The 13,315-nt window shown below is 47.5% G+C and overlaps 2 protein-coding genes across 3 annotated transcripts; one reads left to right on the top strand and one right to left on the bottom strand.

The window, feature by feature from the left end:
- Window positions 1-161: 161 nt before the first annotated feature.
- Window positions 162-4,058, top strand: LOC100835454 (peptide chain release factor PrfB2, chloroplastic). 2 transcript variants are annotated; one of them, XR_729953.3, is made up of 8 exons: window positions 162-588; window positions 893-1,105; window positions 1,207-1,308; window positions 1,446-1,583; window positions 1,802-2,106; window positions 2,322-2,475; window positions 3,274-3,528; window positions 3,879-4,058. XR_729953.3 is itself a non-coding variant. In XM_003558038.4 (7 exons), exons 1-7 carry the CDS (start codon window positions 238-240, stop codon window positions 3,406-3,408), a joined length of 1,398 nt encoding a protein of 465 aa, XP_003558086.1. In that variant the 5' UTR covers window positions 162-237; the 3' UTR covers window positions 3,409-3,834. The 2 variants fall into 2 exon arrangements, 1 of the variants encoding a protein (XP_003558086.1); XM_003558038.4 differs by lacking the exon at window positions 3,879-4,058 and having other exon boundaries at window positions 3,274-3,834.
- On the bottom strand, window positions 4,035-6,009 carry LOC100828260 (probable glycosyltransferase 4). The gene has a single exon (XM_014898208.2). It carries the CDS (start codon window positions 5,669-5,671, stop codon window positions 4,289-4,291), a length of 1,383 nt encoding a protein of 460 aa, XP_014753694.1. The 5' UTR covers window positions 5,672-6,009; the 3' UTR covers window positions 4,035-4,288.
- Between the last annotated feature and the right edge of the window lie 7,306 nt (window positions 6,010-13,315).

Raw genomic sequence — 13,315 nt, 5'->3', positions numbered from 1 at the left:
TTGCGGATGCCCTTATTGCTAAACTGATAAAACAAGCGACTGACGGTGCAAACACGATGTAGGCGCCTTCCACACAACAAAAACGCGTTCTGTTCAATAGCAAATACGCTGGAGGCGCCTTCCACACGGCAAAACGTCTTCTGTTATGCCGGCTCATCCAACGAGACACGAACTACTCCGTACACCGTACTACTTCTTGTGCAGTCCTCCCCGCAGCCAGCGTCGGAGCAGACGGGAATGGCTTCCCGCCTCCTAACCAGATCAACGGCCGCGGTCCTCCTCTCCCACCTCCGCTCCAGGGCCCCGAACCCTACCCACCATATCCTCCCCCATGGCACTGCCATGTCCTCCCTTCTGGGGCCCACTCACGGCCTTCCTGCTACCGCCAGATCATGCCCCCTTCGCGAGCCGGCTCGGTGGTTCTCTTCCCCGGCGCCGGTGGTGGAGGCGCCGAGGACCGCTGACGGTATGACGGTAGACGCGATCGCCGACAAGGGGTGGACGATCCTCGCCGAGGCCGAGAGCGACTGGCGCAGCCACGCCGCCGCCGTCGCACAGTCCATCAAGCTTATCAAGAAGCGCCTCAAGGTCCAATGTTTGTACGATTCAATGCTCCCATGTTTTCCATATGTTTATGAGGTCAAGCGCCGAGGACTGTTCATTTGTTGGGTTGGGATGCGCATCTCAGGTGCTTGTTCCTCTCAGGCATATCAACAAACACTTAACGTGCGTTCGCAGGTGCATGCGTATGTGTGTGCGCACGTGCAAGGATGTCTGTTCAAGCGAATTTTTTTGCACAGCCGCCGCTGGAATGGCGTAGGATCAGGTGTTGGTGTGCGTGTTGGGTGACTTATCTCTGTAAGGTTCTTCAACTGGGTTTTGATTTGTGCAGTGGAAATGGTTACTGGAGAGATCGAAGCAATTAGCTGTGGTATTGGAGAGGCCAGATCTCTGGGAGGATCCAGTTTTCGCTGGGAAGGTTAGCCGTGAGCAAGGCGAGCTCATGGGCAAGATTAAGTCAGTGAACCAATTCGAGCAGGAATTGATGGAGCACATCGACATGTTGAGGCTTGCACGCGAAGAGGGTGATAATGAACTCGAAACGGTGAATACATCTCTTCTTTTACATAATTGCATTATATAGAGCTCCAAACATAGTTTCACATCTTTGCTGGAACCCTTTATGGTGCAAACCGTCCTGTGCAGGAATCCATGAGAGCATTAGCCGATATGAGAAGAAATGCAAAGGAGAAAGAACTCAATGCGTTGCTTTCTGGAGACAATGACTCTTACCCTTGTTTCATTGAGGTATATTTGTTGTACTATCTAGTCAAAGTGCTCACTCATTAATTCTTGTACAGTTTCCTACAATATTGGAACTATAATGTTTCTTTTATGCTTTATAGTGATGTTATTATTGTCACTGTCAACAATGTCACAACCAGGTTCAAGCAGGAGCCGGAGGCATTGAGAGCATGGATTGGGCTGCCATGGTTATGAACATGTATAGATCATGGGCTCAACGACGTGGATACGCAGTCACTGTAGTAGAAGAAATGCCTGGTGAAGTAGCAGGAATCAAGGTACTTGTTTTTTTCTCCAGCAAGCCATTGCTGAATCCAGTCAATTCACTACTTTATACAGTATTAGCGCCATTATACACTTATGTAGAGAAGATCACAATATGAATGATCCCATGTGGACATGAAGTTACTATTCGTTTTTACTTTCTTTAGCTTTTGATGCGATGATGATTTTTAGCAAAATTGTTACTCTCATACTGATTCCCCTGCTATTCCAGAGGGCTACTATCAAAGTTGATGGTGACTATGCATTTGGATATGCCAAATCGGAAATAGGAGTTCATAGATTAGTGCGGATTTCTCCATTCGACAGTGGAAAGCGGCGGCACACTTCCTTTGCTGCTGTGGCTGTAATACCTATTCTTGGTGATGCCTCTAGCAGATACCAGATAAACGATTCAGATCTTCGGATAGAACGCTTTCGTTCTGGTGGACCTGGTGGCCAGCATGCCAACACAACAGAAAGTGCTGTTAGAATTGTGCACATCCCAACTGGTACAACGGCAACTTGTCAAAATGAGAGGTAATTTTGATGCGTTTATAATTCAAGTAGTTAATCTCTCGAGCATAACCTAGCTGTGTTTTTTCGTTCCCTGTCAACTGGTACGCAATTGGATTTTTACTAGCGAAGTAATGATCCAGAATCCAGATTCTTGATCAAACTGAAACATCCTTTTTTGGCTTTTCTTTGTTTTCATGAGTATAACATATGTGTACTAATTCGTACTAAATATGCAGATCACAACATATGAATAAGGCATCAGCAATGGCAGTGCTCCAATCTAGGCTCGATCAGCTTGAGATTACCCGTCAAGCACAGATGAATGCAGAGCACACACAATCTCTCTCTGAAATAAGCTGGGGCAACCAAATAAGATCTTATGTGCTCCATGTGAGGCTTCCTTCTTTTGAGATTGAATAACAGAATAAGGTTAAGCTAGAGGCGGCGTATCCGGTGAAAACTCCGTGAAAACCATCTTAAAAAGTTAAAAAGATTCTTGAAAAATTGCATATGTTAAAGAAGCGATGTTTTATATATGTGTTAAATTTCAAATCTAAATTCAATTTCATTTAGTGGCAGGAAAAAAACAAGTTCAGCATGAACAGTGATACTTCACTGTTTGACACTGTTTTTGTTTCTCCCAAAACAAATTGAAATTGAAATTTTCAGGATTGTAGAACATCACACCTAACACACTGTATTTTTGTTGGAATTTTTTGAAACTTCTAAACATGGTTTCTATGGAGTTTGCACAGTTTGCACCGAAACTGTGGTTTTCACCTGATATTTTGCCATGTTGTCAAGGAAAGGTTACGACTTCTCATTGCATTATCTATGATCTGACTTGATGTTTCTTTTCAGCTAGTCCATTGCATTCATCAGCCTATTTATGTTGTTCACATCCTCATATGCTGTTGTTTGAGAATCAAGAAAGAAGCTGCACATTAGTAACTATGCACTGGAGCATTCAGTACATGTTTTTATTTCTAGTTTCTGGCATTAATATTTATAGTGAAGTTTCAAAACAAAAAAGAGGCAAACCTTCTAGAATGCTTGGCTATTCAAATACTGAAATGAGCTAGGGTGCGGATAGATGTTCCTGAATGTAGAAGTCATAAGTCCATAACGTATTGATGTTTGTACTTGTATAGTCCTTCAGACATGACTGATATATCTTCCTTTTTGTAGCCATACCGTATGGTCAAAGATCTCAGGACTAACTATGAAGTGTCTGATCCTGATTCAGTCCTGGAAGGCGACCTAGATGATTTCATCTTCAACTTTTTGTCATCATCATTGGATAAAGATGATGGAAATGTCTGACCACAAATCATGGTTACCATTTATCATTAGCATTAACGTACAGTGTCCAAGTGATTGCAAGAGAGATGCTTCTCTTTTTACTACACTGACAAATACAACACAGATCTCAATTGGTGAAAGGTACGGACTAGTTTTCAAATGAAACATCAGAGCAAGTTTCCCAGAACGAATGTTATAGTCTACCTTTGTAGCTAGAGAGAAGGTAATGTAATGGAAATATGCTTGATTGTTTGCCTATATTTAATTAGAGAAGGTATGTTGTTGTTGCCAATGGTGACAGATACATCACCTCATGTCAATCTGGCACCTCATTGTAATAAACACCTGCTAGATTGAGCTAGGCAATCTATAAATGTTCTTCATAAGGAAATAACTATCACACTGTAGTCATTTTTCCTGTAAATTTAGTACTTACAATTGCAAGGAGGTTTTGCTAGTGATCTGACATCAAATAAATTTTGATTTGTCAGGTTCACCAAGTCTAGGATAAGGTGCACGTTTTTGCTTATTGCACTTGACATCTTGTTCAGAGTTGCGGAGGCAAATATGTCACAGCGGTGTGCAACATTTGCTTGTACTTCGTAGTATGTATCAGTAAATCAGTATACGTTCTGGCACGTCTGAATAAAGCTCAGATCATTTTGATGTCATTAACATATTTTTCGGTAATGAGAGGGTTACTAACATGGCCTCACATTTTGGTGTCAAAAAAGGAAAAACATGACCTCACATTTTGCTGTCAAAAAAGGAAAAACATGACCTCACATTTCACAACTGAAGCGCATGATTGGTGTTTACATACATGCAGAAAATTTTGTCTGCAACAGGGCCCGATATGTTCGCACGTTTTGGTCCAAGCTACCTCAAAAATCCTGCTTGATCACAAGTGCTTGGCGGCCCTGAACGGTGGGTGCAAGAGCCGGCCGATCTCCTCGTCGTCCGCGTCCAACGGCCGGCCGGCCTCATTCCTGACACGCCGCACGGCCGTGGTGTTGAGCGACTCGTGCTGGAACCCGTAGAGCTTGAGTATCTGGTCGTCGGCGAAATTGAGTGCGCGCTCCATCCCGCGCCGGCACCTCGCGGCCTCGTAGGTGGCGCCTTCCCCGCTGCACGGCTTGCACCCGACGAAGTGCGTGACGAGCGGCCACCGTTCGTCGCCGAGCCCCGGCCGCCCTTTGCTCCGCATCTCCTCGTACTTGTCCACGATGCTCACCCAGAATCCGTGCAGGAGGTAGGAGCTCTCCAGGAACACCTTGTCGCCCCACTTCGCCCGCTCCGTCACCAGCAGGTACACGATCGCCGACTGGTCGTCGGCCTCGTAGGCTCCCCGGTTGGAGAGCGCGTCGCCGAAGATCTTCCCGTACTTGTCGCGCACGGGCCCGCGGGGCCCCATGCGCGCCCAGGCGTCCAGCAGGTCGAGCGACCACTGGCAGTTCCGGATCACGAAGCTGCCGGCGTTGACGCCGAGCCAGTCCTTGAAGCCGTACACGGCCTCGTCCCAGCCGTGGAGCACCAGGTTGTGGCCCGCGTATTTCTCCCAGGGCGGCTCGAACAGCATGTCGGTGAAGATGACGTCCGAGTCCACCCACCAGAGGAGCTCCGTCTCCGGGTGCGCCACCATGAGGGACCGCAGCAAGGGCAGCTTTGTCCAGAACCCGGACATCTCGCCGTCCAGCACCGCGTTGCTGTAGAAGACGTCGAAGCCGTGGACGCGGCAGTAGTCCACCTTGTTCTTGAACGCGCGGAGGAGTAAATGGTCCCCCGTGGGGTCCTTGCACGCGCGTGGCGCCGACCCGGTGACCACCAGCACCCGCGGCCGGCCCTGCGCGACGGAAGCCGGGAACCCCGGGTGCGCGGCCAGCCACTCCGCTCTGCGCGCGTCGTAGCCCGGCACGGACGGGCCCAGCGAGTACGGCCGGTCGGTCAGCTGCCGCAGCGGCGGCAACCGTTGCTCTTGCCCCTCCTCCCGCGGCTTCTCCTCGATTCTTGAAATGACCACCGCAGGGGCAGCGACTGGAGCCGCCGGTGGCGGCGTGGGCGCGGCGGGAGCGGCATCGTTCCGGCTGGCGGCGTACTCGATGCGGATGCGTGGGAGCGTCGCCAGGTCGGACGTGAACAAGAAGAGCGCGCACGGCGCCACGATGAACAGGACGACCGGGATGATCGGGACCGCGAACAGCGGGTTCTGCTTGGTTCGCCGGTCAGCCGCCGCTTGCTGCCCGCCGGCGTGTCCTTCCGCCATCGCCGACGACGGAAGAGACATGCACGCGCGACGCCGGCTGCACCCAGCCTGTACGTGCTTGTATATATGAGCGACTATGACGCTGCAGAGCACCACTCCTTAGGCTCTTAGCTAGTTAAATTAGAGCGGCCATGGATGAGACTGGGCCGGCCGGGTTTGGAATTTTGGTTGTTTAGGGCGCGCGACGGCGACCGGCGCCGGTTGGACTTGGGGGGTCTTTGCGAATGCCTGCCCACAGAATATACTGCACCGGTCATGCTCGAGTATGCGTGTGAGCTGTACACGTGTAGTAGAAACGGAAGGCACGCAGGTCCTGAATCGCATAGCCAACTGACGGAAGTTAATAATCCACTTCCAAATCCACAAGGCATGCACGATACTTTAGCTATATGGTAAATGATTTCTATTTTTGCGCGTTGCCAGCGAATGCTGTTGCTGCTATCTTTTAGCTGGTTTTCAGTGTTTTTATATGGAAGCCATTGCTAGCTGTGGACAGGAGGGTAAACTTCTGCTGGATGAATTGACCAATAGGGTACCCAATCGAACGGCACCCGGGCTCCCAAATGTTACTCCACCCTGAAAACGTGATCACACCACAGCACCGTGAGCCCACAGGTTTTGCCAGAACTTCTAAAAGGAGACTATCCAACGCAAAATAAAATGTTCGCCGCAGACTCCTTTTGGCAGAGTTTCAGTAATAAATGTTGCAGTATAGAAGCCAGGTGTCAGGCCATCCTCCAATCCAACTTCATGAGGTTTCAGTTTCAGTTGTTTTTCAAGCACAATTTAAAAGCTGATCATGCGACGGAATAAAATGTTTGCATCCACAGTCGAAAAAAGAAAAAGTTTGCATCCAGGGCACTTGGTGCGGCACGGAGGAAAGAAACCATACGAGCGGGAAATTAACAGGCGATAGGGTATTAGGGTCTGCTGGCCCGGCGGCGGCCAGCCGGCGCTCGCGTTCTTGTGATGGTCACGAGGGTTGGGGCTGATTCCATGGTGTTGCAGCTTCCTGCTAGATCACCGGCCAAATCCAATCTGTGGGGCTGCTACTCTCGAACTGAAGGGAAGACGGGGTTCCAATGGAGTCCGGCGTTCTGTGTGCAGCCGTGGCGTTCTTCTCGCGCCCCTGTTTTGTGTGCGGACTGATTAGAACGCGAAAGGTAAAGCTTTAGAACGCTAAAGTTGTCAGCTTGTCCCACTGCTAATCCCCACCTTTAGTTTAACTTTAAAGCACAATAGATTAATTAGGAGAGGAAGAGACGCAAGACCAAATGTGTGGCCAAAACGGTGGGTGTAAATAAGATGGGTGTTTGGCATTAACGCGAAAGGGATGACCACCGCGCTATATGAAAGCCACCTGGTTTGGCCGGACGAGATCCAATCTTGGACTAGGGCGCAGAGAGGCTACATCCCCAACATTGTTGGAGGTTTTTCTGGCATCGTCTCGCCTGTCGGGAAATGAACCTCGTTTCCATAACCGATGGGTGTGCGTGAGGCCACCATGGTATCCGCTTTGTTGGACTTCTAAGCCACACATGGCACGTTAGCTAAGACAGAATGGGTTTCGCAAAATGTGCTTTAAGTGGACGGTGTGCAATCCCACCTAAGATCTTGGCCCTCTATTCAGGATCCAAAGGTTTTAAGGCCAACTCTAGCGGCGCGACCCATTTGGGCCGGACCTGTCCGTTTCGGTGGAAACGGACCAAATGCGCGGTCCAACGGGGCGACGCATTTCCGCCACCGTCCGCTTTTTGGTCCGGCGCGACCCATTCCCAACCCAAATCTAGGCCTAGTTTGCATCACGCGCGGACGAGAAATGGAGCTCCGCTCGTCCGCCTCCACAAACCCCTGGGTCCCTGCAACCATTTCATTCCCCCGTCTTCTTCCCCACTGCCGCTCCCGCGCGCCATCGCCATGGCTTTCCAAAATGTTCCCGCCCATATTCCCACCACCTCCGCAGCCCCAGCTCCTGCCGCCGCCGCCGAAGCATTCCCAGAGGCCGCCACCGCAGGCCCAACCCTTCCCGCCCCCGCCGCTCGGCTCAAGAAGCCGAAGAAGGAGATGACCTGGAGGGAAGGGCCATCGAGTCTGGGAAGAGGGACCAACGGCGGCAGCGCAAGATCGTGCGTGTTGCCGCCATCGCAGCCGCCAAAGAGCGGGAGCGGAAGGAGGAAATCTCGCGGCATCTCACGGAAGAGGTCCGCACCAAGGAGCGATAGGACGAAGCGTTGCGGACCATCCTTCTCTTCGGCAATATGGCGCAAGCTCATGTCGGTTTGGCGGCAACAAAGGAAGGAGGAGCAAATGAAGGAGTTCATCGAGGTGCAGAAGAGGAAGATCACGGTCGACGAGGCCAACGCGAGGAAAACAGCCAAGGCAGCTGAGGCCGTGATGCTCGCCGAGGAGACAAGGATCATGACGGCGGACTTGAGCCTCCTGGACCCCGCGACGCGAGCTTGGTTCAAGGCCAAGAGGAAGATGATACAAGAACGCGACGCGCCTCGGCCTCGCAGGATGGAAATGCGGCAACACAAGATGGAGAGTTGGCAACGCCATCGAGAGCCTAATTTGATTGCGTTTTGATGTAATGAACTATGATTATATGTCCGCCAGCGAGGTCTGAACATTAATTTGTTAACTTGGTTGCCATCGACTGGCCTCAATTCGTGCTTGCGGCCAAAAACAGGGGTCGGCCCATGAAGAGTGGAGGCGTTTGAATTCAGACGCCAAATATGAGTCGCCTGAAATGGGTCGCAGCGCTAGGGAGGGGTCCGACCCAAACGGACGAAGGCCAGACAGGGAAATGATTTGCGTCCGGCCCGCGACCAAAATGGACACAAAATGCGGTCCGTTTGGGTCGCGTGGCTAGAGTTACCCTAAATGCAAGTTTTCAGATTTGCGAGTTTTCACCGGATACATTACCTGCAATTTATGCCAAGTCGACGACTTATCAGTACGTGATGAAAACAATTTTTGCGGCGGCGACTTCTAGCAAAGTTCATCTCTAGCATGAGCCTAGCTCGTGGAGGTGGTCTTCTTCAGTTCCTGAGCGTGTAACCATGTCTGCTGACTGCCTCGCACGTTGTCCAATATGCACACAGGCACGTTGTCCAGCACGCGGAAGCCAAGGAACATGCATGGGGAGAGTTCAGGCTCAGCGAAAGAAATTGCTGGCGATGGCGCGCGGAGCGTCGGGATATACGACGGAACTAGGAACCAAAAAGATTATTAGGGATTTAGGGCCTCCAAAATTTACCCAACAACGGTTACCGGTTGTAGTAATTAGCGGAAAAAAAATACAACACCAGTCCTCAACATTATCTACCCATTTTCTTTATAGCATGTACAACACAAGATGTTTTGAAAAAATAAGCACCGGTGTTTAAGAAAATGTTTGATTTATTTTCGTAATCACTCGTCTAAGCACCTTCATTCTAAATACTCAACTAGTAAATGTGCACATGCAATGCACACACTTAACTAATACTCCATCCGTTTCAAAATGTAGTGTGTATAATTTTTGTTGATGGTCAAAGTTTCTAAAATTTGATCAACCACCCATAAAAAAATTGACCCTCTAAAATTTGATCAGCATCTATGGTTTCACATCATAATCATTAGATTTATTGTGAAGTATATTTTCATAGTTGATTCGACACCATATATGTCGATTTGTTTGCTATAAATTTAATACAGATGGAGTATATAAGAAATGACAGGAATTGTCAACATAACTGAAATAAGATTGAATTACTAGGATTCGGTTTTAAATAATTGACAATTTTTGGTTGAAAGCTCTCTGGATTAGTTGCGACATGAAAGTAATATGATTGATTTGTAATTAATTGATGGATCAGGAAGGCATTGAGTCATAATACGGAAAACATCATTTCCATGTGTGTAAATTGAAAAACTATACCAGCTCTTTTAGCACCCATCATTTGGGATTAGAATTATGAAATTCATTTTGAATTCAAGAAATGAACTTGTTTGGTTGGCATGGAATTGGCCACAGGAATTCAATCTCAAATTCCATGAAATTGCACCATAACTAACCCCAATTCATCTCCAAAGGCATCATTTATCTGGAATTGTCTCTCACTTTACAAATTCAAGTGGTAGACAAACATGATTTTTGAACAAGAAATTCAAATTTAACCAAATAAAATCCCATCAAAAATTAGATTTCGATGGTTTCCAAACGGATACTACTCGCGTTATTATGCACTCCTAATATCGCAACAACCGGCAGGCGGGCCGATCGATTGACCGGTGGCGAGATTGGAAAGGCAACAGCAGAGACGACCTGCCGTGCCGCCATACGTCTGGCTAGCATCCCGTGTATGTGTTGTGTGCCGATGCAGAGATAAATACAAACGGCGATCGTGCTTCTATCGGGTATTGTCTGCCAAATGGCTTCTAGTCTTACGCTGATAGCTCCAGCTCGCTGGTGGACAGCCAAAACGATTGACTTCAAATTGGTGTTAATTAATTAGTAGCGTATGCGGACTCGCGGTCTAGCGCACACACACTTATCTTAGTCATCAGGGAATCTTATAGTTAGCCAAAATACATAGAAGGGGTTGACATTTTTCCCCCGAAAGATCAAGCAAATGCTGGCTTCACCGACTTGACATTTTAGCCGTCCGCGAATTTTGTCTTGGTTGATCGGATAAACCCTTCTCTTTTTTTCCGTCAGGTAGTCAGGCTTCACCGAGTACATGTCGAGGGCCGTAGTGACTGTTTTCCATTCGCTCGTCTTAGCGGTGGAAAATAAGAAAGCACGCTGCCCTGGTTTGTCATGAGGCTGCGGACCGAGCGGCTGCTAGGAAAACTTTTCAACACGATCGATGCCAATGCCATCCATTTGTTTGAAATCATTTTATTTTTACAGCAACAACCGATGTCTTTTTTTTGGGGGGGCCTGTCCATAGTTTTCTGTTCTTTAGAGCAGGGCCTGTCAATACTTGTTTCGCGAAGACAGAACCCGTGAGGATGAGATTGTTCCACCCGCTTGATCACAGAGGGCCTGTTAGGAGCTGTTTATGGGCCTGGTATCTACTACACTTGGGCTAGCCTGTTAGGAGCTGTTTATGGGCCGGATGTCGAGTTCATTTGTGCCGGGACCTGCTTGCAAAGAGGTTACAAATACAAAAGACATCAGAGGCCGGCATCCAGAAGGATCACGAATTCACGATCCTGGCGGCGGCTCCTCTGCTCTCTTCTCAATCCCCCGGCTCTTGCTGTTCCGTGAAAACAATCATCCAAGCTTGCCTCCTTGTTATTGAGTGAAATTAGAGTTGCGTTGTTAACAAGGGGACACGCATTAAGGTGCAGACCTTGGTGCTCAAGACGATCAGCTGCCAGAACATTGGTTGCCCGCCTCCAACATTGTTAAGATCTTGTACTTAGAGGAGTCCATCTGCCCAAGACGGAGCCCCACAGGCCACAAGTCCATGGAGTAAAAAAATGAAAGGAACAGCGAAGCAGTAATAAGTCCACATTGACTCCGGTGCCATCTGGGCTGCAGCACGTAGTTTGCTTATTTTCAGCGTTTAGATCGTGTTACAGTGAAGTACGGAGTACTTGTACTGCTTGTTTCCTGGGTTTATGGGATGGGTTTAACTCTTTCTTATTGCATTCTGTTGATGCGTTAACCCAGCAGTGCTTGAAGTTAGGAAGCGTACAGCACATACAGCAGAGAACTGGCCCTGGCTGCGCAAAAACGCTTCTCGGGAGAAAAAAATGCCGGACGCCACGAAGTCAATTCAAAACAACCGCTAGCGAAACCGTCTGTTTCAACGATGACTCTTCATCGTTTGATGTACATGGCACAACTTTGGAAATTATGTTGCACACCTTTTAAGAATATAAAAAATCTGTCTGGTTGGGTGCCCTGCAAAAATCCATCGCACAATCAGATCATATATACACCTTTTTGCAGAATTCTGTGAACTATTGGTATGTAACATAGAGTTTCAGTGGGCGGTACCAATGTCACTGTGTGGTTGAAAGTATGAAGGAGTACTACAATTTCAAAGTGTGGTGTCATGTAAGGTCCACGGTCAAAGGATCGATTATGTTTTTCAGAAGAGAATCACATGGCGCGTGGCGAGTAGTATATGCACCGTTTCTGTAGCTCTTTGCCACCATGTCTAGAGCTGCACCGTATTCTCTGGGAAGAACAATCCTGCACGAAAATTGAGTCAATGCACATGGGCAATTAAAGGCTCCCAGCCCCAATGTGCACCGAGATTTGGATCTTCTTCACTTCCACTGTTATAGAAAAATTTATTTTACTACTCAGGCCGGATTCCGCAGATCCCCATACATACTTTGATCGTTTACCAGCTTGAAGAAGAAGAACGTGTAATGCAGCACTTGACGTTTGCCAGATGCTGAACGCCCAAACCGAAGAGAGAAATGGTCTTCTTGATCGAAGACTCGAAGTATCTGCCGATTTTTTGAACGATGATTTCTGCAAATAGGAAAGTGGCAGCGAGAAACATACGCTACTTGGCATTTTAGACGGAGTCCTAGTGAGAAGGCTATGGATCACATTCACAGGGCCAGTTCTGAGTTCTGGAATCTGGACGCTCTTGTCGTTGGCGCAAATTGTCTAGTCTAGTACTCTAATTCTTGTTTCTTCGCTGCTACTTTCTGCTGTCATGTGGGCCCATGGTTGAGCTAGCCCTTTCTCACTGGTGAAATGTCACAAAGTAAGGGTAAGCTCAGAGACTCGACGTGAAGATTGAGAGTGATAATTACATCGCATCCATATGTTGTTATGTTGTACCATACGGAGTATACTTGAAATCTCTTCTCTTCACTGTAGTTTGTTCATAATAGTAAAGAGAGACACACACAAAAGGCATCAAATGATCCAATCACTCGCTAAAATATCTCCTTTTAGCCGTATGCATAACTATGTCTATTTGATGTTTCAAAACTTGCTTCCGACAATAAAAATTCTGGATTGATGTTCTCAAAATCCTTTTTTTATTAAAAAAAAGACATATGTAGACATTCACAAACTCGCATGTACAGTCACGCATATGAAACACACAAGTTCCGAGAGACTGAGTAGTCAGATTTTGAGATTGACAAAGTCACTATAGACGTCTCGTTGTTGACACTAAACCACCTGACATTAAAAAATAACACCGATTAAATTTTAGAATAAATTCAGATAAATGTGGACATCAACGGCAAGTTTAGATCTTTATCCTGAAACTGGACGGAACCAAACCACCCGAGCATGTTCAGTCCACTCTCAATCTTTTCCTAAATAATCTTTTCCATTCTTGCGATGGTCATTGAACCTAACATTTGTCCTTGAGGATTCTTGTACTGACATTCTAACACATCCGTCATTCATTGCGGCAGAGGTGATTCCATCGTTGATATGAGAAAGGGCACCTCAAAAAAAAGATGGCAGGTCTCTTCAGTATGGCAGCTATGAATTATAAGTCCTGCAAGGCTGCAATTCTATTTCCTCTCTGCTCTTAAATATTTCTAGTTGTGATTATGAAGGATCACTAGCTAAATTAAAACATCTTAGAGTAGCCAATATAGTCAGAGAACATGGAGAAAATTAGTAAGAGTCATTCATGTGTGCGGATTATATACACCACTTCCAAGTAATTTAACAACTTTAGCTGG

Source organism: Brachypodium distachyon, chromosome 1 (assembly GCF_000005505.3).
Source record: "Brachypodium distachyon strain Bd21 chromosome 1, Brachypodium_distachyon_v3.0, whole genome shotgun sequence".
NCBI lineage: Eukaryota > Viridiplantae > Streptophyta > Magnoliopsida > Poales > Poaceae > Brachypodium > Brachypodium distachyon.
This window is presented reverse-complemented; position numbering and strand designations above follow the sequence as displayed.